The sequence below is a fragment of the Lepisma saccharinum genome, chromosome 10, assembly GCF_977018435.1.
Source record: "Lepisma saccharinum chromosome 10, izLepSacc3.1, whole genome shotgun sequence".
Lineage (NCBI taxonomy): Eukaryota > Metazoa > Arthropoda > Insecta > Zygentoma > Lepismatidae > Lepisma > Lepisma saccharinum.
In genome coordinates this window covers 10,596,807-10,622,888 of record NC_139238.1, presented here as the reverse complement: position 1 = coordinate 10,622,888, position 26,082 = coordinate 10,596,807, and the positions used below count along the sequence as shown (strand labels likewise).

At 38.8% G+C, this 26,082-nt stretch overlaps 1 protein-coding gene across 1 annotated transcript in view; it reads left to right on the top strand.

Moving 5' to 3' along the window:
• Naa15-16 (N-alpha-acetyltransferase 15/16) overlaps window positions 1-26,082 on the top strand; it is a 225,806-nt gene that overhangs the window by 187,912 nt on the left and 11,812 nt on the right. Inside the window, exons 12-14 of the mRNA XM_083129528.1 lie at window positions 13,062-13,255; window positions 15,137-15,245; window positions 15,964-16,209. Of these exons, the coding sequence (XP_082985654.1) occupies window positions 13,062-13,255; window positions 15,137-15,245; window positions 15,964-16,209 (549 nt within the window). The remainder of the gene's footprint in view (window positions 1-13,061; window positions 13,256-15,136; window positions 15,246-15,963; window positions 16,210-26,082) is intronic.

Genomic DNA, 26,082 nt, shown 5'->3' with positions numbered 1-26,082 from the left:
ATAACAGAAAAGCAATTTTATGACAACCAAAAAATTGTAGAAATAAACGAGAAACAAATGATTCTTCGCCACAACCAAATCTACGTAAACAATTTTAGCGAATAATGCAGGCTCGACCAGGATTCGAACCCAGGTTTCAAGCGTAATTTGCCATTTCTCCACCAACTGAGCTACCGAGCCAACTCGATGTTTCGCTCCTGCTGTTTCACATGCATTTTTCGTCAAATTTTCTACGTGGTACACTCACCGGCAATAAAATGGCACACCTAGATCATGAAATACGTACTCGCTTTCCTGATAGGCGTCATGTGTGTTGCCTAACAATACGGCGATAAGTGGATTTTCAATGGCAACTTCTATCACCACCGTCGAGTTAGGCAATACACAGAGCCTTGCATGGAAGCGAGTATTTAAGGATGTAGGTGTCCCATCTTTATTGCCGCTGACTGTACATCTGTGTGTGCCCAACTGTAAGGCTACCAAATTTAGTTCAAGTTTAAGTCCCCGTTTTGCACAGAAGGCTAGTCGGGCCTACAGTTTAAAGTGGAACGAAGTCTATTTTTCTGTAGTTACCAAAATGCTGAAAACAAGCATGTTTTATTAATTGTATGAAATGTTTTTTTCCCCCTGTGTAATGTGTACGGAAATATCAAAGCAGAAAAGTAACGTTCAATGAATGAAATACCAATACTCTATTAATGTGCAATCCCACCACTGTCATAACGGCTAGGATTTTTATGGCCCAAAAATCACCAAAATATGCAAAATAAAATATGCTCTTATGACCTAAAATTTTACAAAATATGTTTCAAACATCAATATCTAAATTCTGAGATATTTTCACGTACGTACTAAGTTGCAATGCACAATGAATACTTTCTCTAAATTTTCAAATATAATTAAAAAAAGATTTTGCTGAAAAAAAAACAACCTCTCGAGTAAACATGGAAGTAAGAACGAATCCACTTCTAAAATGACTATATTTCTTGAAAATGCAAATATATGCTGAATATGACCGAAAATCCATCAAAATATGCTCTATCACGCAGAAATGGCCAAATATGCCCTTAAAAAGCACCTTTATTTAATAAGTTTCTTCATAATATGAATTTGTGCATGTTTGGGGAACACATCACCTTTACAAAAAAAAAATATGCTAAATCATGTCTAAATCATAGCCCTACGTTCACTGTGGTGTCTGTTTTTGATTGCCCCCCTCCCTCTCCCAAATACACACTTTACAGCCTGTAACTCATTAAATGTTCTTTTGAGATGTGATTTGAGCCGCCCTCCGTGGCCAAATGATTAGCACAGCGCGCTACGACGCCAGGTATCGCGGGTTCGAATATCTCCCTGGGCATGGGTGTTCATATACCTGATTGATAACTAAAGTACATTGACAATATGATCATAATTATCGGAAAGGTTGGTGAAGATGAGGTTATCGTCTATTATTTTATAGATCTTAAGTCTTGTTGACATTTCCTATAGAATTCCTATATGCAACAAATATTTCTCCAGATGCTGCGTACTTATAAATGTAAGCCAAAAAGCAGCATTTTCTACGACACTATAAATCTGCCAGAAAATGAAATATTTGTGTATGGTTTTATGAACTTTTTCTGTTCTTTTTATACAGTGTGTCCGTAAAGTCATGGTGCACTTTTGACCGGTCACAGGAAAGCAACAAAACAAGATAGAAATGTGAAATTTTCACCAAATAAAAGGTAAACTCTCCAAGTTTCCGTACTATGATGCGCAACCGTGTGCGCACACAGGTGATGACGCAACACCATGAACTGCGCAGCAGCGGATCAGCCCTCGCCCACGCCAGTCGAGATGTGGACGGTACAGAGGAAAGTCCAGTGCGTTCTGTGGCTTGCGAGGTTCGAATCCGTGAGCAAAGTGCAACGTGAATATCGTCGCGTGTACAACGAAGCGCCACCACATAGGAATAACATTAATCGGTGGGATAAGCAGTTGAAGGATACCGGCAGTTTGTTGGACAAACCCCGTTCTGGTAGGCCATCGGTAAGTGACGAGTCTGTAGAGGCTATACGGGAGAGCTACCTTAGGAGCCCTAAAAAATCTGTGCGTTCGTGTGCTCGACAATTACACCTAAGCAAGACTACAGTTCATAAGGTGTTAAAGAAACGTCTGTGTTTTTCGGGTTACAAATTGCAGCTGTTGCACGCTATCAAACCGGCGGATAGGCCCACACGATTCGCGTTTGCTACATATATGCTTCATAAGATCGACCATGATGAACGATTTCTGCAGAAGATTGTGTTTAGCGATGAGGCGACATTCCATGTCTGTGGGCATGTTCATCGCCATAACGTCCGAATATGGGCTGCTGAAAATCCTCGTGCCTACGTTGAGTACGAACGTAACACCCCAAAGTGAACGTGTGGTGTGGCCTTATGCATGATAAAGTGATAGGCCCATTTTTCTTTGCGGAGCAGACTGTGACGGCAAACAACTACCTTGACATGTTGGAAATGTATGCAGTGCCACAATTTCCAGAAGGTGTCATCTTTCAACATGACGGCGCGCCTCCACACTACGCCAACATTGTTCGTGAGTTTCTGGATACAACATTCCCCCAGCTGTGGATAGGCAGGGGTTCTGTCCAGCCATGGCCACCACGATCCCCAGATCTGACGCCCTTAGACTTTTACTTGTGGGGTTATGTGAAGCAACATGTGTACAGTGAACATATCAACGACATTAATCATTTAAAACAGAGAATCACAGACGTTATTCACTCTGTTACACCAGACGTCCTTAACCGTGTGTGGGAAGAACTTGAATATCGTTTAGATGTGTGTCGGGCAACAAATGGAGGCCACATCGAACTGCACTGAATAGGTAAGAAACTTGGAGAGTTTTCCTTTTATTTGGTGAAGATTTCACATTTCTATCTTGTTTTGTTGCTTTCCTGTGACCGGTCAAAAGTGCACCATGACTTTACGGACACACTGTATTGTAGAGATCTGTTATGGTGAAATAATATACCTCTGTTACCTTAGCCTGAAGGCTAGATACACGTGATTGTAGCACCCAATACATTTGATGGTGATTGTAATTTTACATTTTACTCTTCGCATTTTCGCGTGTTCTTGTGTGTGTAGAATGAAATTTGCTAAAAAAAATTTTAAAAAATAAAAAAAATTGTGAAAGTGAATATTCATAATAATAACGGATTATATAATTAATTGAAAAACACAAGGTTCAAAGTCAAAAATCAGGATGATAAACATGTCTGGAAAAATTTCATTTTTGAACTGGAAAACCTGGAAATGTCAGGAAATTTCACAATCAAATAATTGTAGCAAGCCTGAAAGTGATATTCTAAGTGCGAGAATGTAAATGAAGTGCAACTTTAGCCTGGAAGGGAATTTCGAAGAGTTTCTTTCACCCAACTTCACTCGCCATTACTTAAGTTAGAGAATTTTATTACAGATAAATTCGAAACTTGTGGGACGGTTTGAAAAGACTGGGGGACATTCAAGATCTCTACAAGATAAAATGGGGCGCTAGAAACTTCAATCTCCGAAAATCGGTTCGAAAATTTTGTTTATGGCGCAAAACCTTTTTTTTATTATTAGCGTTATTTCTTTCACACCTAAAACTTGGTTACATATCACTTGTTTACAAATTAGAATTTTATATATATATTTTAATTCTTTTTTATTTTAAATTTATTATTTTATAAACGCATATATGGTAAAAAAAATTGTTCCTCTGAGGTCATCTCCCCCCTCCCCTTCCCCGACAGCAATTGGACACGCTCGAGGCGAAAGTTTCGTCCAGGGGTCCCGAGTTCGAATCTCGGAATGGGCATGGGTGTTCTTTGCAAGTGAGTAAACACCGGATTTCTATTTCTTCGGAAATTTCCGAAATTAGCAGCATTACTTGCATTGCCAGTACCGCTTATTATCATCACTCATCCTCATCTTCTTCATTAGCCAAAAATGGCAGAAAAGCGTTCACCAAATCAAGCAAGTAAGCAAGGTTTCGTTTCTTCCCCCCCTCTCCCTGGGTTTCCATCACTTCCTTTTGAAAGCGTTATTTGCTTTTCTATCGTTTTTTGTATCGTTGTTTGCTTTTGCGTCCTCTATGTGTTTCTGTGGTCCGCGAGCACATTTATTCAAAATGTGGGTACATTGTGGGTAGACACCCGTGCTTAAAAGTTCATTGAAGGCGTTATAGTTCCGAGTAACCTCGCTGCACAAAGTAGGTGTTTAAAAAAGGCTTCGGACTTCATCGCGAGTAAAATATCTGACACGTACATCGTATCCAGCAGATAGATTGTCGCCAGCCGTTGCAAGGACCGTGTCGTGCAAGGGCCTACGTACAGTTAAGCGTGGCAATTGCTGCCGGACACGGAATAAATCATGTTAACCTTGATAGGAGCTTAAAATATTCTGGGACCGCATGTCCGGGTATACCCGGAACTTTTCACTTGGAGACAACCGCAAGAATATTCCTCCGTCCAGTAGCGTGTCGGGCGTGGCACGTGGAAGGTCAGTTTGCCTCTGGGTGAACGCAACTGCAATTCTCGTTTGGCAGGGAAGTGGCGTAATAAGCTTCTTGGATAACAGAATGAGGTAATAACTCTTGTCTGTAACCGGCAAGTGCAGTGACTTCGAGCGTAGGGTTAATGGGACTGTAATGGTGTGCAGGTGGGACGTATCTCATTGTCACCCACCTACAGTTCGTTACAATGGTCAAAGTTCACCAGGGCAGTTGCTTTGATTGATTCGAAGCGGTTTGAAGTAATTGGGTGTTTATGGTTCGGATAATTGGTGTCGCTTATTTTCTGACGTTAGCAGCTCCGTGACGGATTAGCGACCTCTCGTGCGGGGTTGGCTTAATTTATATATAGTTTTAGAGGTAGTCTTTGGTGGTGATCACTTAATTTTAGATGTCCTGGTGGGCGACCCAGGGAAGGGGATCACTATTTCTCACGCAGTTAACGGATTCTTAGGCTTTCGGTACAGAATAGACAATTCTAAGGAATTGAGTTTGAGTTATTTAAGTTCACTTCATGCACAGATAGTCCAATTGGGACTGGACCTACAGTTTAAAGTGAGGTATCGAACCCGGGACCCCTTTGATTCAAAGGAATGTTGAGCTTTTAGAATATGATGGGAAAAATTCCCACTTTGGATTTCCGTACTGACGCAGAGAAAAACATAGTTTCTCCTAACCAAATATTTGTTTTAAAAAACGACAAGCAAATCGTTCTTAAGAACCAAATTCTTATACAGTAATAGTGCACATTTGCTTAGTCATAAAAAATGTTAGTCTAAGTTACTAAGTTAATGCATTTTACCAAAAAGCTTTTAACCAAACGTGTTTTGTTGATTCAAACCAATCCGTTTTTTCTGTGCAGGAATCGAACTCTGGTCTCCCGTGTGTCAGACAAACATCGTACTGAGTGGACCACTTTCGTTTTAAAATAATAATAATACAATAACTGTGATAGAACACAAATTTATTCAAAGGCAGGGTGGGGGAGGTGGTTCATGAATTGGTTAATTGATTTGCTTTGTTTTCCTTCGCTTTTCTGCTACTTTTTGGCTAATCGTGATAAGTTTTGATTAAACTGATGAAGAGACAGAATGAACCAATTCCCAGGCTGGGGTTCGAACCCGGGAACACTAGCGTCGTAGCGCGCTATGTTAACTACTTCGCCACTGATATATGCTGTTTACGAGTTGGGAACGAACTTTCAAATGTAAAGTCTAGGAAAAGAAAAGTACAAGAGGGAATTCCCCTAAATTACAACAATGTCCTAATCTCCCTGCTGTGGTATTTACCTGTTTTTGTTATTTGTCGAGATGTGCTGTTTACGACACATCCGGTTGACCTTATTTCCTTCCATCCCAAGACCGAGGCTGGGTAAATGATCGTGGACATTTATTTTGTTGCGGTGGCTGCAAAATGTCTCTTACGAAGGTCGAGGCGCTGAAAAACACTGTGTTATTTCACTATTTAAGCAACCTCGTCTGTTTTGCTTCGCGCCGTCCCAAATAACCTCGGTGAACCACCGGTGAGGAAACCCCCCATCTGTGTGATTTGCGTCCGGCGATGGCCTTCGCGGTGACCGGTAGCCGTGTGTTCTCTGCGGAGGCAGAAGTCATTGTCCTTGGGACCTGTTGCTCGTGATGGATGGTGCCCGAGAGTACACCGAGACTTCCTGTCCAAGAGTCTTATCAAAAAATTAGAATGCAAAATATCGGCGACGTCATTAAGGGGCCACTAGCCCCTCCGACAGTTGCTCGTTTTAATATTTGTGTTTTCTGTATCGCGTGTATTTTTAAATCAGAATAACAAACATTGCATTATAAATTGTTTTCATTCTTCATAGCAGAATTTTAAAATCTGCAGCGGTATGGTGGGGTCGGCCATATATTAGAATGTATTGCATAGTTATTCATGCTGTTAACTGTTGAGCCTTCTTTAGGAAGGCCACTCCTGTATAAGAATCTAATCTTGTGTTAATTAATAAATGAAAATGTTTATGGTCACATATCATAGCTTGTCTTGGATTCAAAGCTTCCTTGGCCCGTATTTGGCGGGGGCAAACTTGTCTCTTGAGAAAAAGGGAATGGCATCTGAATTATTTTTAGTGTTGTCTACTTCTGACTATATCTATTACAGATATATACATCCAAATATGCCCCTCAAAGTGTAGGCTACAAATTGTCTCGAAAGAAAAAATTGTAATCAAAGTGTACTTTGTATGCTTTTTTATGAACTCTGGCATATATTCAAACAACGAGACCCGCAGGCTTCATTCATTTTTAAGAATGTCAAACATTTAATGCGCTGTCATTATCGGCTAATCACACTTGTCGCGTACAAGGCTCACTGGTATGGATAAATTCCTAAATATCAACAAACACGAATGCACCACTTTTCTGTTTGTTTTTTTGTTGTTTTTTTTAAATCGAGCAACAAACAAAATAAAAATCGCACAAACAACAACTGATTTTCCTTGCCAAACTCGTGGACTACCTTCAAGTGACTAAACCTTCTCTCTGATTGGTTGTTACCACAGTATCGAGCAGGGAAGCAAGTTGCAATTGGAAAACAGTCGTCGCCATAACCAGTCTGGTAGCCATAATTTCTCGCCTGGTAACCAATCCAGTGCCAACAAGAACATTTCAGTGGGGAATGGACTAAAGCTGCCCAAGTTTAGGAAGCGACGTAACATCGGCAGTGGGACTCGATGCGCCGATCACAGATCGAGAAATCGTTTCCCAGACATTGACCAAAAGACTTGACGCCACGCAGTTTACTTCCACTATTTTCAAATTAATTTTTTCCTATTATTGCTGATCGTTGGGTTAGCCCTGGGGACACCATAAATTTCACTCATGGATATTTTTGCAATCGTTGCCACACAAGTGCGCGGTTAGTCATTAAGGGGCCGTGGGTCGGAGTAGCGACTCGTGACAAACAAGGTAATGTGCTTCATCTGTTCTTTCGCTTTCCTCCCGCGCCGTGGCCTTGAAACACTTCTTCCTGCATCAGGGAACGCCTAACGCGGCGCTCTGGCGCAACAGATAATGAATAATGCGTTCCAGTGTGATTATATAAATTATTCCCATAAGTGATTGCATTAGTCAACGGGAGAAATCTGGTCCTCGTTTTCCATTCGAGAGTTATTTTCCCACAGACCGTGTGATTATGATTAAAAACAATGCATTTGCAAACTTTTGTTTTATAACAAACAGGACAGTTCAAAGTCTCCCCTTCCCAAGTTACCATGATCAATAAACCGAAATGTCTAGTGTAAAGTAGGTGTTTTGTATGTGCCACCACTTGGGATCAGTCTATGAAGTTGTTACTATATAATTTTAGATTTGCTTACACACAGGCCAGTGTTTCTCAACCGTCGTACCCCGAGAGATTCTGAAATTTGTCATTTTAGAGTGCATCAATTTTCATTACAAATCTTTTGTAGTGGGAATATTCTGATTAATTGGAATTTGTCGATGTTCAGCATGCAGCATACCTACGGATACTCACCAAAGTAATTTAATCATCTTGGCGAAGAAAATTACAAATTTTCTTTATAACCAGTGGTTGACAACTATTTTAAACCTAATTTGACATGTGCCAACAAGGTTAGACAATTACTCTCTTATGATAATGCCATGATTTGTGTAGTAGGATTTAATTTGAAGGGTATCTACTTGTTTATTCATATATAAAGTTGAGAAAATTAGAAAGGAACTCAGAGTAACATTCTTGGCATCAGGGCATCGACTTTTGAAAAAATAACAGGGCTCCGGTTGGGTACTACTAGTCTATGGTTTCCGTGGTGCAAGGGGTGACCTTCTCAGAGGGCACCCAAAAGTCAACCTCACGTCTACTTAATGCATTTCTACATGCCAACGAGGCCTGGCGAATGGACCTACAGTCTGTATAATGGTCTGTTCTGCGTTTTATCCTTACATGAGCTGACTCCTCCTTTACAGCCTCAGCTTTTAACATAGGTAAGGAGATTTTTGTCCTCAGACACACACTTTGATATTAGTTATGGTAAGGGGCTTGACACCGTATAAGGTGAAGGGCGAGAATGGCTCAAGTGCTGACGTATCCAAAGTTTTCATTTCAAATCAATCTAGGCTCTACCTCAACGGGTACCGATGCAGGCACATCGCACAGTGGTTCGGATCCCACTTTAAACTGTACGCCCAGTTACGATTGGCCTATCTCGGCACAGAATGGACTTACAATTTTTGGGCAATCGTTTAGCACTGTAGTGAACGACGTCGCCTTGTAATCGAGGCGTCCAGATTTTGATTCACGGAGGATTCATTCCCGTTTCGTCGAATACTCCGGGGGCAAATATCTCGCCTAAGTAGAAATTTTCGGCAAGAGGGGAATTCTCGAATATTTCGAAAGAGGGGGGGGGGAGGATTTTCAATCCTGTGGGAAACTTCATTTGGTGATGGAAGTGAATGTTAACAAGGGTTTGACTATTTGGGAAATCAGAAGCTGATATCTTCTGAAAGTAGAAATGTCATTTTGACTATTTTCTACCAAATCTAACTCTTGATATCTTGTGATTGAAATGTTTTTACCTCTTGTCATTCTTAGTGCGTATTTTTTTCACTTTAAATGCCCGAACTCCGATATTTTCTGAAAGTAGTAATTTTATTTTGCTTAATTTTTATCTGTGCCTTTTTTCACTTTAAATATGCCTTATCTCCCAGGGTCCGTCGTCATTATTGAAGAGCACGCTCTCTCTCTCTCTCTCTCTGTTCTCTCTTCTCCTCTCTCTCTCCCCTAAGTCACTCACTCACTCAGCAGTCACCTTATTCGACCTTCGTACCAACAAACGTAGATAACGACCTGTGATTGTTTCCCCAAGAAATGTTGACAGACAGAATCGCTTCCAGTCCTGAAAGAGGAGGGAAGGGGCACGTGCCAGGGCCGAATGTATGAAAGCGCTCGCGTGTTATGAACAGATTGCTTTGGACGTCAATCACGAGCCTTGTAATACCCACGTAGCGGTGGAAAATGAACACAGCTTAGGTCCACTTGGGCGACGACTTTGCCCTCGTTTCTTTCATATTCAACCTACGGGCCGATCGGAAATGGGTCTCTCGAATATTGGAGCATTGTGCAACCCGAGCACGGAAGGTGTTAAGAACCAGATCGCCTCATGTCCAGTGTCCTTGGACGACTGTTCTCAAAATAACCCCTCCTCCCTCGACTAACAATTTTAAGTTTCGTTGACAGGTGGTCATTTTCTTCAGACACATTGATTTTTGTTTGCCAATTTGAATTGTTGCGAAATCAACTCACGGTTGACTGTATGGGCGACACGCAAATTCGTTCTAATACATCGCAAGGTTCTTCAAATCAGAGTTGATAAACGTCCAGGAATCGTAAATTCCGGTCCGGGAGAGAAATTCTGGATCGTAAAGAACCTTTATAGCTTTAAATAATTTCAATTTGGTCCCGGAACCTTTTTTCCGGATCAATTTAAATACGGTCCAAGTTCGGTATTGAAGTGAAACAATACGCAACTTGGACCGAACTTAAATTGTGCGAGAAGAAAAGGTCCGGTCCTGTTATGGAACTCAATAGAATCAATTAGAATTTATGGGTACCTGGACAGTTAACAACCTTGTTTAAATAGCCTCTTAGTTTAGTTTCAGTGAGCAAATTAAACAAAAAAAAATACTTGATGGTGGGCTTATTTTGATAGTGGCACATGGTCTTTGTCCTTCCGGTATATTCTGTTTAGTAAGTGTCGCTAGGAAATTCTCTTCCTTTGCGGGGCAAACAAGTTCACATTATTATTATCAGGGGTAGAAGAAAAATAATTCATGCGCTCGTTTTTCTCAGTAGCCAGCTCTTTTTTTTTCTGCCATGAATCCAACTAAGACAAAGCTACTCATTTTGAATTGATTGAATTGGCGTTTTAAGTCCACTTAATGCACAGTAAGTTTAATTGGGACTGGACCTACAGTTTAAAGTGGGATCCGAACCCGTGACCCCTTGATTACAAGGTGATGACATTACCACTACACCATAGAAGAGACTACACATTTTGAAGTGTGACATTAAACATATATTTTATTAATTATTACAAGAAGATTGGATTAAAACTAATTAATTCATGTGCCAGAGTGGCTCAACTGATCAGCGTGAATAACTATGCAATACATTCTAATAAATGACCTGAACAACCATGTCGCTGCAGATTTTAATATTCGGCCAGCCACTGTGCAAAAATTTATAACATTAAGAGACAGATACTGCACTCGTCTAAAAAAGGTAATGCAAATTTCTCAACATAGATTTTAAAAGATCTTTTTGCATTTGAAAATTCAGGTGCCTGGTGAAAAATTTCAAGTGCCCTGCATTTTTTGTACCTGATGATGAATATTATTATTGCATAGTAGTAGTATTACAAATGATCACTAGAGGGAAATATTAGGTGAGTTAATAACTTCATAATAAATCGTCAATTTTCTCACAATCTTTTTTCCCTTTCATCTACTGGTGTTGCCTTGTAATCAAGAGGCCCCAGGTTCGACACCCAGTGGAGGTACATTGCACAGTGGTTCAGATCCCACTTTAAACTTTTGGTCCAGATCTGATTAGCCACTCCGTGCATAAAGTGAACTTGAAACAAAGATTGGGACAATTGAGTACAAAATAGATATTTGTAAGAACAAAAATGGATTTCTTAAGACATTCTATAACAAACGTTTGAGATTACAAGAAAATGTACAATATACAACATTAATCAATGAAATAATCAAAAATGTTAGACACTTGGATGTCACTATGCCTTTCAAGAAATTTCTGTCTTTCCTCTTCAAAGAACATTAAGAATAAATTAACCCCTAAAAGAATTATATATATATCTGTATACATGAGTATATATGTAAATAAATATATTTGTGTGTGAATATGCTTGTATATAGATATGTATCTGGGCACACTTCTGTGAATATTATTTTATTTGATTTATGCACTGTATAACATTTGTACTTGTATTCTTTATGCAATTATTTATTTATTGAGAAAATCTCAGATACAGCAAAGGTGGCCATTTTACACTGACATTGTCAACAATGAAAAATTAATAAATAATAATAATTACAGCGTGGCTACTCACCGGGAATTATGCGTGAATTATTGGCTCCAGAATTTTGCGTGAATTCTACTTGAATTTTTCTCCATAGACGTGAAAAATTACAACTTTTTTAATCCAAATCCTATTCACATTTTATGCAAATAAAAATTATTTTTGTAAAATTTTCTTGCTTGCTTCGCTCGCAATTTCTGCTTTTCTTGGTCTTATCAAGTTTATGACCATAACTAGGGGGCGGCGGGAGTTGGCCCTGGGCACCAAACTATCTAAATGAAAAAATGTAAAATTGATTGATTGATTTGTGGTTTTAAGTCCACCTTATGCACAGAAAGGCTAATCGGGACTGGACCTACAGTTTAAAGTGGGATCCGTACTAATGTGTCATGTGTTGAAAAAATAATTGAAATCATTTGTTCGAACACAAATGCTTTTTTGCATAATTTACAAGGATAATAACTTCTTTGATACTACTAATACTAATAATAATATCTTCGCTAATTAGCCAAACGTGGCACAAGAAGGGAAGTAAAATAAAACAGATCAATAATAATAATAATAATAATAATAGTTATATTAATAACATTATTATTAACGCTATTATTATTAGTAGTAGTATTAGTACGTTTATCCTGGCACTTTCTCCCTGCCCGCTCAGACAAAAATTCGTGGTTGCGCCTCTGATTGTAAATAGAAACTCAGCACCTTAAGTTATATTTTAATTATATTACGTATACCTTTTAATTGAATTATAATTTTTGGATGTTGGAATCACATAGACCCTTTATATTATGAAGATATTTGTGTGTGTATGTTGAGAGGCGGTAATACATAAGGTTGAAATAGAGAAAACATCTGCTTGAATTTTTGGAAAGTTCGCCTTGAAAACCGGGAATTATGCTTGAATTTTATCATGGTCCTAGAGTAGCCAGCCACCCTGAATTAGGAAGAAATTAAAAATTATCAGTGTAGTTGTGTTTTCTCTCTTTCTTCTTTCTTTCTTCTTCTCTTGTATTGTTATAATTAGTATTTATAAATTGTCATTGCTCTATATACACCTTTTGTAATAATTGGAGCCAGATCTCCATTGTACAGCGTTCGTGTTGGCTATGGGCTGAGATAGAGCACTATATGATGCAGATGCCAGCATTTTCGTCCCATAACGTCTCGCTTATTTACGCACATATCTTTAGCATGTAGACAATTATATTTATATTGCATGACAAGTACTAACCTGTGTTATAAGAGTTGTTTAAAGTTGTTGTTCATGTGCTATCTCGGCCCAGAGCCAAAAGAAATGCACTGTAGATGATAAATAAATGAATAAAAAATAAGGTGTACCAGTAACAGGTTACCAATGATGATGTCTACAAAATATGGATCATCATATCATCATATCAATTGGCATGTACATTCTCGATTACAGAAAATCTCACTCCGTCGCAGTTGAAGAAACTACGGAACAAGCAGAGGAAGGAGAAAAGAAAGGCTGAGATTGAGCGACAGCAAGCAGCGCTGCAGCAGGAGAAGAGGGAGCAACACAACAAATCACGGCAACAAGGTGACACGGAGCCCGATGCCCCGCAACAAGATGAATTGATACCGGAGAAATTATGTAGGGTACGTATTGAGCAGAAGCATGCGGCAATGGAAGGGGGAGCGGTGCGTTGTTTTTTTAAAACAATTTTGATATCTTAATTTCGTTTTTCAATGCCTTTGATACACCTTGGAATGTAATTTATCTACTTTAACACACATACATATGCAGACTTTTCATTTCCTGCTGTATTAGCTGCACGCTTAAGGTGGCTGCACCCTTCACAAGGCTCAGTAATGCGGCACAGCTGATCCATGTTGGAAGGAAGAGGACTGCTAGTCTTTCTACTCTATTTTCGAGTGACTTATGCAGTTCTTGCATGGTCACTGTCCTTCCTCTTGCCACCTCCCTTTTGGTAAGGTGCAACTTAATACTATACCAGAGCTAAGATATCTTCAGGGTAGGGTTCTTGTTAAAAAGGAAACCAGGCAGCAAGCCTTCCAATGGAGACAGTTAATAAGATTATATTAGCTTTCTTTTTACAGGAAGATTATAGTTGAGAGCACATGAGAATATATTTATATAGAAGTAATCAGACTTTTACATACATTCCAATTGATCTATTCTTGATTCAAATTCCAGTTCTTCTTCGCTTGCATCATTTTTCACATTCACAATTGGTCAATTTTCTTTTTATACACTTGTGTGGACTTCTTTTGGGATCTGGGTCTTGACTTGGACTTCCTTCTGGATCTGGACTTGTGCTTCCTTCTGGACTTATCTTCTTATATCATGAATCTTTTGCTTTATCAGTTGCCCTATTCGAGTCGACTAAATCCCAGAAAGTGTTTCCTTTTATTTTCCCAATACTAATATCAAGTCCAATCTAGTAACCCACCTTGGGGCGTAGATTAGAACGTGCCATCACCTATACTGTTTTCGACCACAAGTGCTCCTAAGTCGGTGCAGCGATCGTGACGCCCAGCAAAAAAGTGCTGTGGATTGCGATTGGAACGTGCCGCCACTGATGTAATAAAAAATTCCACCAAGGGGATCTTAATAATCCAACAGATCAAAGATATGTTAGGAGATGCAAATTTGTATCAGTGTTTTCACTTCTTCAAATTTCTTATCTAATTACATATGAGTACATGTTTAATTTCTCAAGTATTTTTATTAATTTTATTTATCTTTTCTTTATTATCTTATACCGTATTCTATTATTGTTCATCTTCCTAATTTACTTTTGACGCGTATTTACACTGTCATTTAATTATAATACATCGGCCTTCTTTCTTACATGCCTTGTGCTGCCATCTCTGTTTCACCTTATCAACTATTTACAAGAATTAGGCCTATTGGGTACGTAACACTCCTTCACTAGAAAGAAAAGAAGAAAACAAATTGGATCGCAGGCGACCCCCGGCCTGCTTCATCTTGGCAAGGGTGTTGGGAAAACCTCATCCACGCTGGCCACAAATGCTGGTAACTTCCAGAATTTTCTATGCATCCGTAGTACCACCTCTCGATACGATTATTCATGTGTGAAACTTAACAGTAATGAAGAAATTAGCTTATGAAGTTAGTAAATGAGTACCGGTCGTTTGGTATTTATAAGAAATTAAATCACCAGCCAATACTTGGACATATCTGTTATGTAGTCAGTAACTCCGAAATATAGAGGATATGTAACACTGCAAATAGGGTGAGGAAGAGGGTGCATTTGGAAACGTTGGGATACATGTTTTCTTTAGTGGCCATCATCCTGTGTTATATTCTACATAATTTATTTAAATTCTTCAAATTTGAAAACTATCTAATATCTTCAGTTGCAAATGTAATTTTTATTATTTAGTTGCCCACCGAAAATCTGGAAATTAAACATTGCTTATTTTTTAGGTCATTTTATAACAATAACCAATTTGCTTTGTATGTATGTGTAATTTTGCATTAATTTTTTTCAGACCAAAGATCCACTCGAGCAGGCTATCAAATTCCTTCAACCATTACAGACCTTAGCAGCAGATAAAATAGAAACTCATCTTATAGCATATGAAATATATTGCAGAAAACGTAAGAATAATTTATTTTTCTTTACTGTATATGGTTTGCACAATTCGTGTTCTTGAGCCATAATCTGTGTTGAAATATTGTTTGCAAATCTTTTGTGTATACTGTTTTAAATCAAAGGTGACATTCATTGTTCCTGGTTTGGATTCATCATAACATTATAATTGGAGTTTGCATGCATGACTAGTATCATAAAAAGTTTTATATTTAGTGGTAATTTAGATATTTTTTAAGGACTGTACATTATCAAAATTAAGGAAGTAAGTACCTCAATAGAATAGAAATTAATACTGTTGCCACATAATTAAGCACTCCCTGTGGAGATAAATTGGACATTGGTAGATCCCACTTTAAATTACGGTTCCAACTAATGCACTTTTTGCTTCGAAAAGTGTCCCTAGCATTATTTCTATGAGCAGCAAATCAATTGCTGTTATTACAGATAGGAAGATCTTGTTATGTTTAACTAATATATTACTTTCCAGGTATTCTTTATTGGAGGTCACAATTACTATTGACACACTTTTTGTTCCAAAAAGAAATTGAAGGAATCAATGTGGTTTTAATGATGAACGATCAATAAGTGTCACGTGTCTATGATCAGTTATATTGACAATATGTGCTGTGGTGACGAAATATGTATAAACTCTTTAGTGACTACATTATTAAGATACTATTCAACATTGGTGTGCACTTATCGATTTTTCTTTCTTATTAATAGAAAAGCCATTGCTTATGCTGCAGTCCATAAAACGGGCATATCGATTAGATCCAGAGAATCCTACACTACACACGTGCCTGGTCCGTTACCATGAGTATTGTTCGAAATACTTGTCTACCTTGGACGAACCCGTGTGTGCTGTTATTCTACAAGAAGCAAAGCCTATCTTGCAAGGTCGTGACGCCAATCAGTTGAACTCGGAGTTCCTGTCACGACACGCTCATTCTCTTCCCTCTCTTCTAGATGGTAAGCATGACTTTATGAATTATTATAAATAATAAATGTTAGTCATAACCAGTGCCTGTTATAGTGTAAATATTGCATGGGAGGGAGGGGGTGTGAGTGGGTGAAAGAAAGCAGGAATGGGCCAGTGGCATATTCTCCATGTTACCGTGTTTATCATTGGTAAATCAAGTTTCCTGATATATTTTTTACACGTTTAACTTCAATACATGGAAAATTGCTAATTACAGGGTGACAAGAAATAACCCGTACTAATGTTTGTGATCATAAAGTTATTAAACCGAAACAATTGAGCAAAACAACACTGCAGAACAATGACATGGGACCTTAGGAACAAGATGTTCAGCCAGTTTCGAAGTGGCCTCCCTGGGCGGCGATACAGAGGTCCAAACGGGCTTTGAAATTTTGGACGATGGGCCGCAGGTCCTCGCGACAATCGGTTCCACTCATGATGCAGCGATTGCTTCAGTGACTCCAAAGTGTGGTGGCGTTTAGCACATACCCTGGCCTTCAAAATCGACCAGACACTGTAGTCCATTGGGTTGAGGTTCAGCGAGTAGGACGGCCATTCTGTCGATGCGATGAAGTCCGGAAAATGGGTTCTGCACCACGCTTGCGTCATTTTTGCCCTGTGGGCCTGAGCAGAGTCTTGCTGGAATGTCCATTGCGTATCGCCGAAGTGCTGCTGGGCCCACGGAAGGACGACATTCTCGAGAATGTTGCGGCGGTACACTTCTTGGTTGATTTTGACCCCTTGATCCACGAAAACCAGGGGCATCTTGCCGCTTGCGCAAATTCCGCCCCACAACATGACCGACTGCGGATTTTGGCGGTGTTCGACGATGGCTGAGGTACCGGGAGCCTCTGCAGACCAGGTCCTGTTGTTTTGGTGGTTGTGCGCCTGCTTCACGGTGAACAGCCTCTCATCTGTGTTGAGAATGCCCTCCCATTGCTGACCTGCGGCCCGGCGCTTCAGAGGGTGGTATCTTTTGATTCGCAGGCGCTTGCTTTCGTCCGTGAGAAGCTGAACTTTTTGGAGCTTGTACGCCTTGAGGTTGAGGCTCTTTTTCGCTATTTGCTGCACCGATTCGCGGTTGATCCCGATCTCACGGGCGACTTTTCTCATGGAGACCCTCGGATTTCGCTGAACTCGCTTTGTTGATCTTGCGGTTCTAGGACGTGTTGACGGCAGGCTTTCTTCCTCTTCCGGGACGGTCGCCTTCATGGCCGAGCTCCTTGAATCGCCGAACTGCGTTTGAGACTGTCATTTTTGGAACACCCTGCAAATGAACAATTTCACATTGACGCTTTCCTTGACGCCGCAGTTCCAAAATTGCACTGTGTTTGGTTGACAGTCTGAAACACAAAAACTGTAATGGTTATGAAGCCGAAACAACAGGTACAGTTACAAAAGACTATGGAGAATCCAATAACACAAAAATTATTTGGCTACGGTACAGTCTTGGACAATGCTGGGTTGTAACGACCCTATTGAAGAAGCACTGAAGCAAGCCCTCGGTGTCTGACCACCAAGCGCCTTGTGAGTAGACAACCCAAACAGCATTGCAATTCTGCGGCTTGTATACCAGTCACGGGTATATACATCACTGTAAATTGAGTAGTGATGCCTAAGAGAAATACGAGATGAAGATTGTTGGAAGTAATGTCTCGTGTTCTCGACATGGAATAATTCTCGGCCCAAGTTACGTTCCATTATTTAATGTTGTTTGGTAACGAACCTGACGGACTGGGTTTATATTTTCACCACTTGCAATACACTAAGTTCTATATTTTACAGTTATATTAATGTTTTGAACGAAAATAATACCTAGAACAACATCCAACACACGTTCACACCACTCTTGTCACACACATGCACGTGAAAACGCACACACAAAGCTAAGTTTTAACTTCCAAGTGAATGTCCAAATGACAGTAAACGGAGAAGCATGATGTGCGAAGCATGTGATATTTCACAGAATGAATGCGTCTATTTTTGACACACGTGGTTTCTATTAATAGAGAATGAGACAATTATCAGAAATTAAGATGCATTTGCTTTTTCATGTGCTGAGGAAGGAAACAGACTGACTGGAAAAAAGAAAATGTAGTGCTATTGATAGTGTGTTGGTTAGCGTGCAGAGCTTTCATCAGCGAGGCCTGGGTTCGATCCCCACCATGGGCAAATTTTGTTATTATTTTCTTGCAGTGAACAAGTTTATTATTTTGTTTTCTAGGCATTTTAACGAAAGGATACACATCAAATTTAATATTTTAATCTGTCCTTTCATTCTTCTAATACGTTCTCTATCACAAGGGATATAGAGATTCTCTATCTTGGCCAAGGATATTTTCTCAATAGTTCCGTAGCTACGATTCTCCAGTCCCTTCCACCCATTTATTTATTTACTTTCTTCATATCTACTCACGAAATACCATGAATCTAACGAAAACACACAGATATAGTTAGAACAAGAAACACACCTCGCATCGAAGGTTCCAGGTTTGAGTTCTGGATTTATTGCGAGGGTGGATTATTCCTGTGTATTTATTTATCATCTTCGTCTAAAAAACATTTCTCACTATTCCCGTGATTAACTTAGGGAGAGACCAAAGCTACTCAAATAACAAAAGTACAGAAAAAGCAAGACACACCTGGCTACGCATGTTACACCTTGGGAATTAGCAATCTGAAAATAAACTTTCGTTTTGGTGGACTACTTTCAAAATCTTTTCGTGTTGTCTCGTTTGGAGTGTTGGCTAGCGTGTCGGACTTGCGTGCGGGCAACCTGAGTTCGAGCCCAGCAGAAGGTAACTTTTTTTTTTTTGTCAAATTTCATCCAACCTTATTTATAAAACTCAGATTTCTTTAAAACCTTTTGAATTACATGCCACTTCGTATGTTAGTAATCTGAAAGCAGCAAAGATGAACATTTCTTGTTCCGAAGCGACGATGTATTTGTGTATAAGTTAAAAGACACAGTTATTTATTAGCGAAAAGCATGCAGCCACGTTATAATTGAGATCATAGTTGTCAGTGCTAATATGGCAATAGCTACATTATGTCAACACACCAACTTAACGTTCCCCGTAAAATGATTACCTTTCTACGTTTCAAAATCGTGAGTGCTGTCTAAAGTAAATACTTTGATACTTGCGTTTGCATGTTGGAATCCAAAGTAATACGATTTTCTTTCCCAGCAAATGACATTGAAACCATTAATAACTGTTTTTGCAATGTGATATTGATATCATATATTGAAAGATTAAAAATGGAGAATTTCTCTTAAACCAACTTATGATGTGAAGCGTAAGATGACGATCAGAAAGCCTGAATGTTGCATTGAAAACTGCAGAGAACCATGACTGGCTTATGAACAGCGAAAAGTTTTTCTATGCTTCAATGGGATTTTAGATATTACTATAAATAAACAAGGGAGAAGAACACAGGTTGGTTTGATGAACTAATTAGTAAACTAAAGAAACAAAATACGTTCACGATTTAATATGTCATTCAATTTCAGGCACATTCCACCAACTGAAAGAGTATTTTCAAAATTAATAATATTTGGATAACCGACAAATCCAAACTTGACGTTGAGCCCGTAAAGCACTTGATAATTACAGAAATATACGTAATTTTACTTGAGCATGCCCTTAATTTTGTGTCTTGATTGTGGAAATAATGTGTTGCAACGAGCAGTAGTATGTTTTAGAGAGTGTTTAGAATCTATTGTGTACTGCATGAGAATACTGAAGTCATTCTTAGTTTCCTAATCAAATAAAAATTATTTATTGTAATCTTTGGTGACGGAGGAACAGTGTGGGAGGGAGACCAGCAGTCGGTAGGTAAGCCAAGGCCCTCACGGGCTGTAGAGCTATGGGTTATTATTATTATAATCTTTAAATAGGAAAGCCTTTGTTTCTTTGCAGCTGTTAATGATAGAAATCCAATTGCAAACAAGTTACCAAATTAACAAATATTTCTCTTACATATTTGTGCTATGTGCTCGTATGCTTTATACAGGATGAGGAAGGAAGCAGATTGTTCTTGGGTAACCTGTCCTGCTTTTGTCAGAAAACCTGATCAGCATACTGAACCAAGCCATCATACGAGATACGACTTCAATAATAAGATCCGTTTCTACGGCCAACTAATTCCAAAAAGGGTAATAAAATTGTCAGTGTGAGGAGACTGAGAAATAAATGCCTCCCATATTACATTATACTCTGTATGCCTAGTGTGGTTTGCCTGTCCCTAAAGAATAAGCTGAAGACAAACCTCTGTCGATTGTAACGCGTGTAAAGTCTGTTCCAGCTTACAAATCACATGAAATACCTTCGCTCGCTTCAGTGTGCTGCACAAGGTCATTTTCGACTGATAACCAGACACCACGTGACTCCGAGGCCAACCGACAGCACCCCAGAGAACATTCTGTAACTTTGCGAGGTTCCTTCGCATCCTTGATAAAGCGCATGCGTGTAGTCCAGGCACATTTTGCATAACTGGGTAACTAGCAGTGGGTTTGGATTCTGGATATTTTTTGAACTCGGAGAAAAGTAATGATGTGCAGAAAAAACATTTTTTTCTGTATGTTTTGATTGTGTGCTCAAATGTTGCAGTAAACATATCTCCTTGACACACAACAACAATTACTTTAGTCAGTCACTCCCGAAAAAAAGCACTTCAATGTTTGGAAACTTGAAGAACATTTCTCACTATTCCCGTGATTAACTTAGGGAGAGGCCAAAGCTACTCAAATAACAAAAGTACAGAAAAAGCAAGACACACCTGGCTACGCATGTTACACCTTGGGAATTAGCAATCTGAAAATAAACTTTTGTTTTGGTGGACTACTTTCAAAATCTTTTCGTGTTGTCTCGTTTGGAGTGTTGGCTAGCGTGTCGGACTTGCGTGCGGGCAACCTGAGTTCGAGCCCAGCAGAAGGTAACTTTTTTTTTTGTCAAATTTCATCCAACCTTATTTATAAAATTCAGATTTCTTTAAAACCTTTTGAATTACATGCCACTTCGTATGTTAGTAATCTGAAAGCAGCAAAGATGAAAAGTAATACGATTTTTTTATTATTCCCAGAAAATGACAATGAAACAATTAATAACGGTTTTTGCAATGTGATATTGATATCATATATTAAAATACTAAATATGGAGAATTTCGCTTAAACCAACTTATAAATAATCATATCCTAATGTAAGATGCACGATCAGAAAGCCTGAATGTTGCATTCAAACCTGCAGAGGACTAACTAACTAACTAACTCTCTAGGCTTTTTAAACCCGAAGGTTCATGGCTGCAGCAACACAGGCTTTCCATCTGTCCCTATCCTGAGCAATATATATATATATATATATATATATATATATATATATATATATATATATATACACTCTTTTCCTTCCCTACAAATTTCCTTTAGGTCCAACTGAACGTAGTCCCTCCATCTTCGTCTTGGCCTTCCTACAGGGCTCTTACCATCAGGTGCCACATGGCCTGCCCACCTAAGTCTTCTTCATTTCATTATTCTAATATTTAATAATATCTGGACATGAATACAAATTATGTAACCTTCTCCACTCACTTGTCTCCTCATCCCTTTTAGGTCCAAATATTTTCCTAAGGATCTTATTTTCAAATACTCTCAATATGTGTTCCTCTTTCAATGTAAGGGACCAAGTTTCACACCCATATAATACTACAGGAAATTACTGTTTTGTATATTTTAACTTTTAGTTTCTTAGATATTAAACGAGAAGACAAAAAAAGTTTATGAAGAGAAAAGTAACATGCATTTCCTGAATTAAGCCTACTTTTTATTTCCTCTTTAATATAATTTTCACTTGTTAATATTACTCCTAAGTATTTGAATTTGGAAACTGGTTTAAGCGAGTTGTTATCAATAATTAGATTTTGATTATTATTATTATTATTGGTTTCCGCTTGTGAGCATATATTTAGTTTTCTCTTTGTTAAGTTCCAAACCTATCTCTTTAGCAGTTTTGAAAAATATTTTAGCATTATTCTTAATTGTATTTATATCATCCCCTAATAAGTCTACAGCATCTGCATATGCTAACAACTGAGTCACACAATTTAATTTAGTCCTTCGTCCTTTTATCTTCCTAACAGCATATTTTAAGGCAAAATTAAAGAGCAATGGAGATAATGCATCTCCTTATTTTAATCCATCATGAATTGTAAATTTGTCAGACATTAATACCCACACGAATTTTAATTTCTGTTTCACTAACAAGCTTCTTAGGTATTCCAAACTCGACTAATATATTATATAATTTATCTCTTTTGACCGAATCATATGCTTTTTTGAAATCAATGAATAGCTGATGGACATTTTGATTATATTCCCACTTTTTCTCAAGTGTCTATCTGATGTGAAAAAATTGATGTGTAGTTGATCTGTCACGTTTAATGTAATTACATAAACTGCACTTACTACACAAAACTGCAGAGAACAATGCATTATTTTTTAACAGTTTATAATGCATGACTTATGAATTGTGAAATTATTTTTTTACTATAGTAGGAATTTAGTTATTAATATAAATAAACAAGAGAGAAGAATTAATGATGAAATAAAATTGTAAACTAAAATAAAATATCTAAGTTTCTCAGGAAAAAGCACACAAGTCACAAACTGCGAATATCTGTTGATTCCATCTAAGAAGGAGAGGCTTCGGTTTGGGACGGGACTTTGTATAGTGGTAGGGTACCCTGTAGCTTTCTTTTATTAATGAATTAAAGGAATACACCTACTCGTCAGTATCCCCAGTTCTTCACATTTTTCTCAGTTGTCATACATGTCAATTTTCTCTATGTTCTCTTTATTCTCATTGGGACAAACACAAACATCCATGCCCGAAAAGAGTATTGATAATATCGCACGTTAGCCAGCAATTTCCGAGGAAAAGTTTGATACCCGGTTTATACGCGAGTGGTTGGGATCCCACATAAACTAGAGATCCAATCCGGTATAAGCTTTCTTACTGTGCATAAAGTGGACTTAAAAGAAGAAAAAATCCAAGGAAAAGCGCTTGAAGGTTTCAATGCTTTCCAAGTGCCTTGATGAGGAGTTGCTATAGTAGCGAATAAGTATCACGTCCCGAAGGTTATGGGTTCGATTCCCGTTCTACTTCCCAATTTTATTTTAATAACTCGAGCAACAAATGTTTGCATTTTATTTAATAATTTATTGAAATAAAGGTGAAATATATTTTTACTTAATTTTTGATGGAAATCTCTATTTTACCGTTTTCAATTTTATTTATGGAAATATTTTTTTAAGATACGAGGGTCACTGTAGGTTCGAATCCGGCTCTGGTCGGAATTTATTCGGCCTACGTATAGGGCCGGTGGCAACCCACCATCGTGAGGAAATTGGGAAGCTCCGAGTGAGTGAGCGTAACCGGATCGAGAAGACCTGCAACGGCTGGGGGCTCGTCGGGCTGATCCCCCAACACTCCAATACTGGTCTAAGATCTCCACGCTACAACAGGTGACGGAGGAACAGTGTGGGAGGGAGACCAGCAGTCGGTAGGTAAGCCAAGGCCCTCATCGGGCTGTAGAGCTAGTGGGTTATGGTTATGTTACGAGGGTCACTATTTATATTTTGAGCCTTGGCAACACTGATTGAAGTTAGGCGCGATTTGACGTTTGCACGGAATCGTCTGGCATTATTGACCATAACGTACTTCAAATGTTTTGTCAATAGCTTCATTTGTGTTGTTTATGTTGCCTTGGAGATTGCGCGACAACAATAAAATGGAATTAAATCGTGAACATTTTCGTGCGATGATTTTTTACGATTTTCGACGTGGATTATCAAGACAAGAGTGCATCGATCAACTTACTTCCACATTTGGCGATGAAGTCCCATCCTTTGCCACTGTGAAACGCTGGTATAACGAATTTAATCGTGGCCGCCATTCGCTCACCGACGAGATTCGCGAAGGTCGTCCAAAATCAGTTGTTGTTCAAGAAAACATTGATGCTGTGCAAAACCTAATACTGCAAGATCGTCATGTGACATACTGTGAGATTGGGGCAACCATAGGCATTAGTTCCACCAGCATATATAAAATATTACATGATCATTTAGCTGTGAGAAAGGTATGTTCTCGTTGGATCCCACACAATTTGACAAAAACTCAAAAAGACGCTCGCGTCAATTGGTGCAAACAAATGCTCAATAAATACAATCGTGGTGCTTCAAAAGACGTATATAAGATTGTAACAGGTGACGAATCATGGATATATGCATATGAGCCGGAACGTAAACAGCAGTCGACTGTATGGGTGTTTCAAGATGAACCCAATCCAACAAAAGTTGTTCGCGCTCGAAGCACATCGAAACAAATGGTCGCCTGTTTTTTCGGGAAAACTGGTCATGTGGCAACTGTGCCTTTAGAGGAACGTAGAACGGTCAACTCTGAATGGTACGCAACAATTTGTTTGCCAGAGGTCTTCGGTCAAATACGGAAAATAAACAAACGCCGTCGGATCATTCTTCATCAAGACAATGCCAGCTGTCACACATCTCGTCTAATAACCGACTTTATGAACAGTCAAAAAATCGAATTGATGGGTCATCCGCCGTACAGTCCTGATTTGGAACCCAATGACTTCTTCTTGTTCCCGAATGTCAAGAATAAATTGCGTGGACAACGATTTTCGTCGGTGGAAGACGCCGTTGATGCGTTCAAAAACCATATTATGGAGGTGTTTCAAGAAGATTGGAAAAACTGCTTTGACAAATGGTTCGAACGAATGCAAAAGTGTATTGACCATAAAGGAGAATACTTCGAAAAACAATAAAGCACTTTTCAATGCCAAATTCCTGTTTTTTCATTGTTAGGTTCAAAATATAAATATTGGGCCTCCCCGATGGTGCAGTGGTAGCGTCCTCGCCTTGTAATCAAGGGGTCCCGGGTTCGATACCCGGTGGAGGCACAAGTGGTTCGGATTCCACTTTAAACTGTATGTCCAGTCCCGATTAGCCTTACTGTGCATAAAGTGGACTTAAAACACCAACTCAAACCAAAATATAAATAGTGACCCTCGTAGTTTTCCAATTTTCTCATCATTTTACAAACATTTACATATTAAATTGTCCACGTTTTTTATTCAAAAAATGTTATCCTGGTGAAAAGTATACATTTCTTTCGAGAAAATGAACCAGGAATAAATATAATTCTATTCGCAACTAATTATCGTAAAAGTTTGGAAAACAAAATTCAATTCGAAATTCAACAATTCGCAAAGCAAATAAAATAAGAATGTGTGTAATAAATAAAATGAAATAATTAGTTGCTTGCGTTAAGAAAAAAATTGGAGGCAATCAAATGGAATCGAACCAAGTACCTTCTGCGTGCCAAACTAACACGCTACCACCACACCACCGGGGCTTCTGACAAACGGACAATATATTCGTCTCGTGAGTACTGCTTGATAAGTTTCCAAACATTGAAGCGCTTTTTTTCGGGAGTGACTGACTAATGTAATTGTTGTTGTGTGTCAAGGAGATATGTTTATTGCAACATTTGAGCACACAATCAAAACATACAGAAAAAAATGTTTTTTCAAAGAGTTCAAAAAATATCCAGAATCCAAACTCACTGCTACTTTACCCAGTTATGCAAAATGTGCCTGGACTACACGCATGCGCTTTATCAAGGATGCGAAGGAACCTCGCAAAGTTACAGAATGTTCTCTGGGGTGCTGTCGGTTGGCCTCGGAGTCACGTGGTGTCTGGTTATCAGTCGAAAATGACCTTGTGCAGCACACTGAAGCGAGCGAAGGTATTTCATGTGATTTGTAAGCTGGAACAGACTTTACACGCG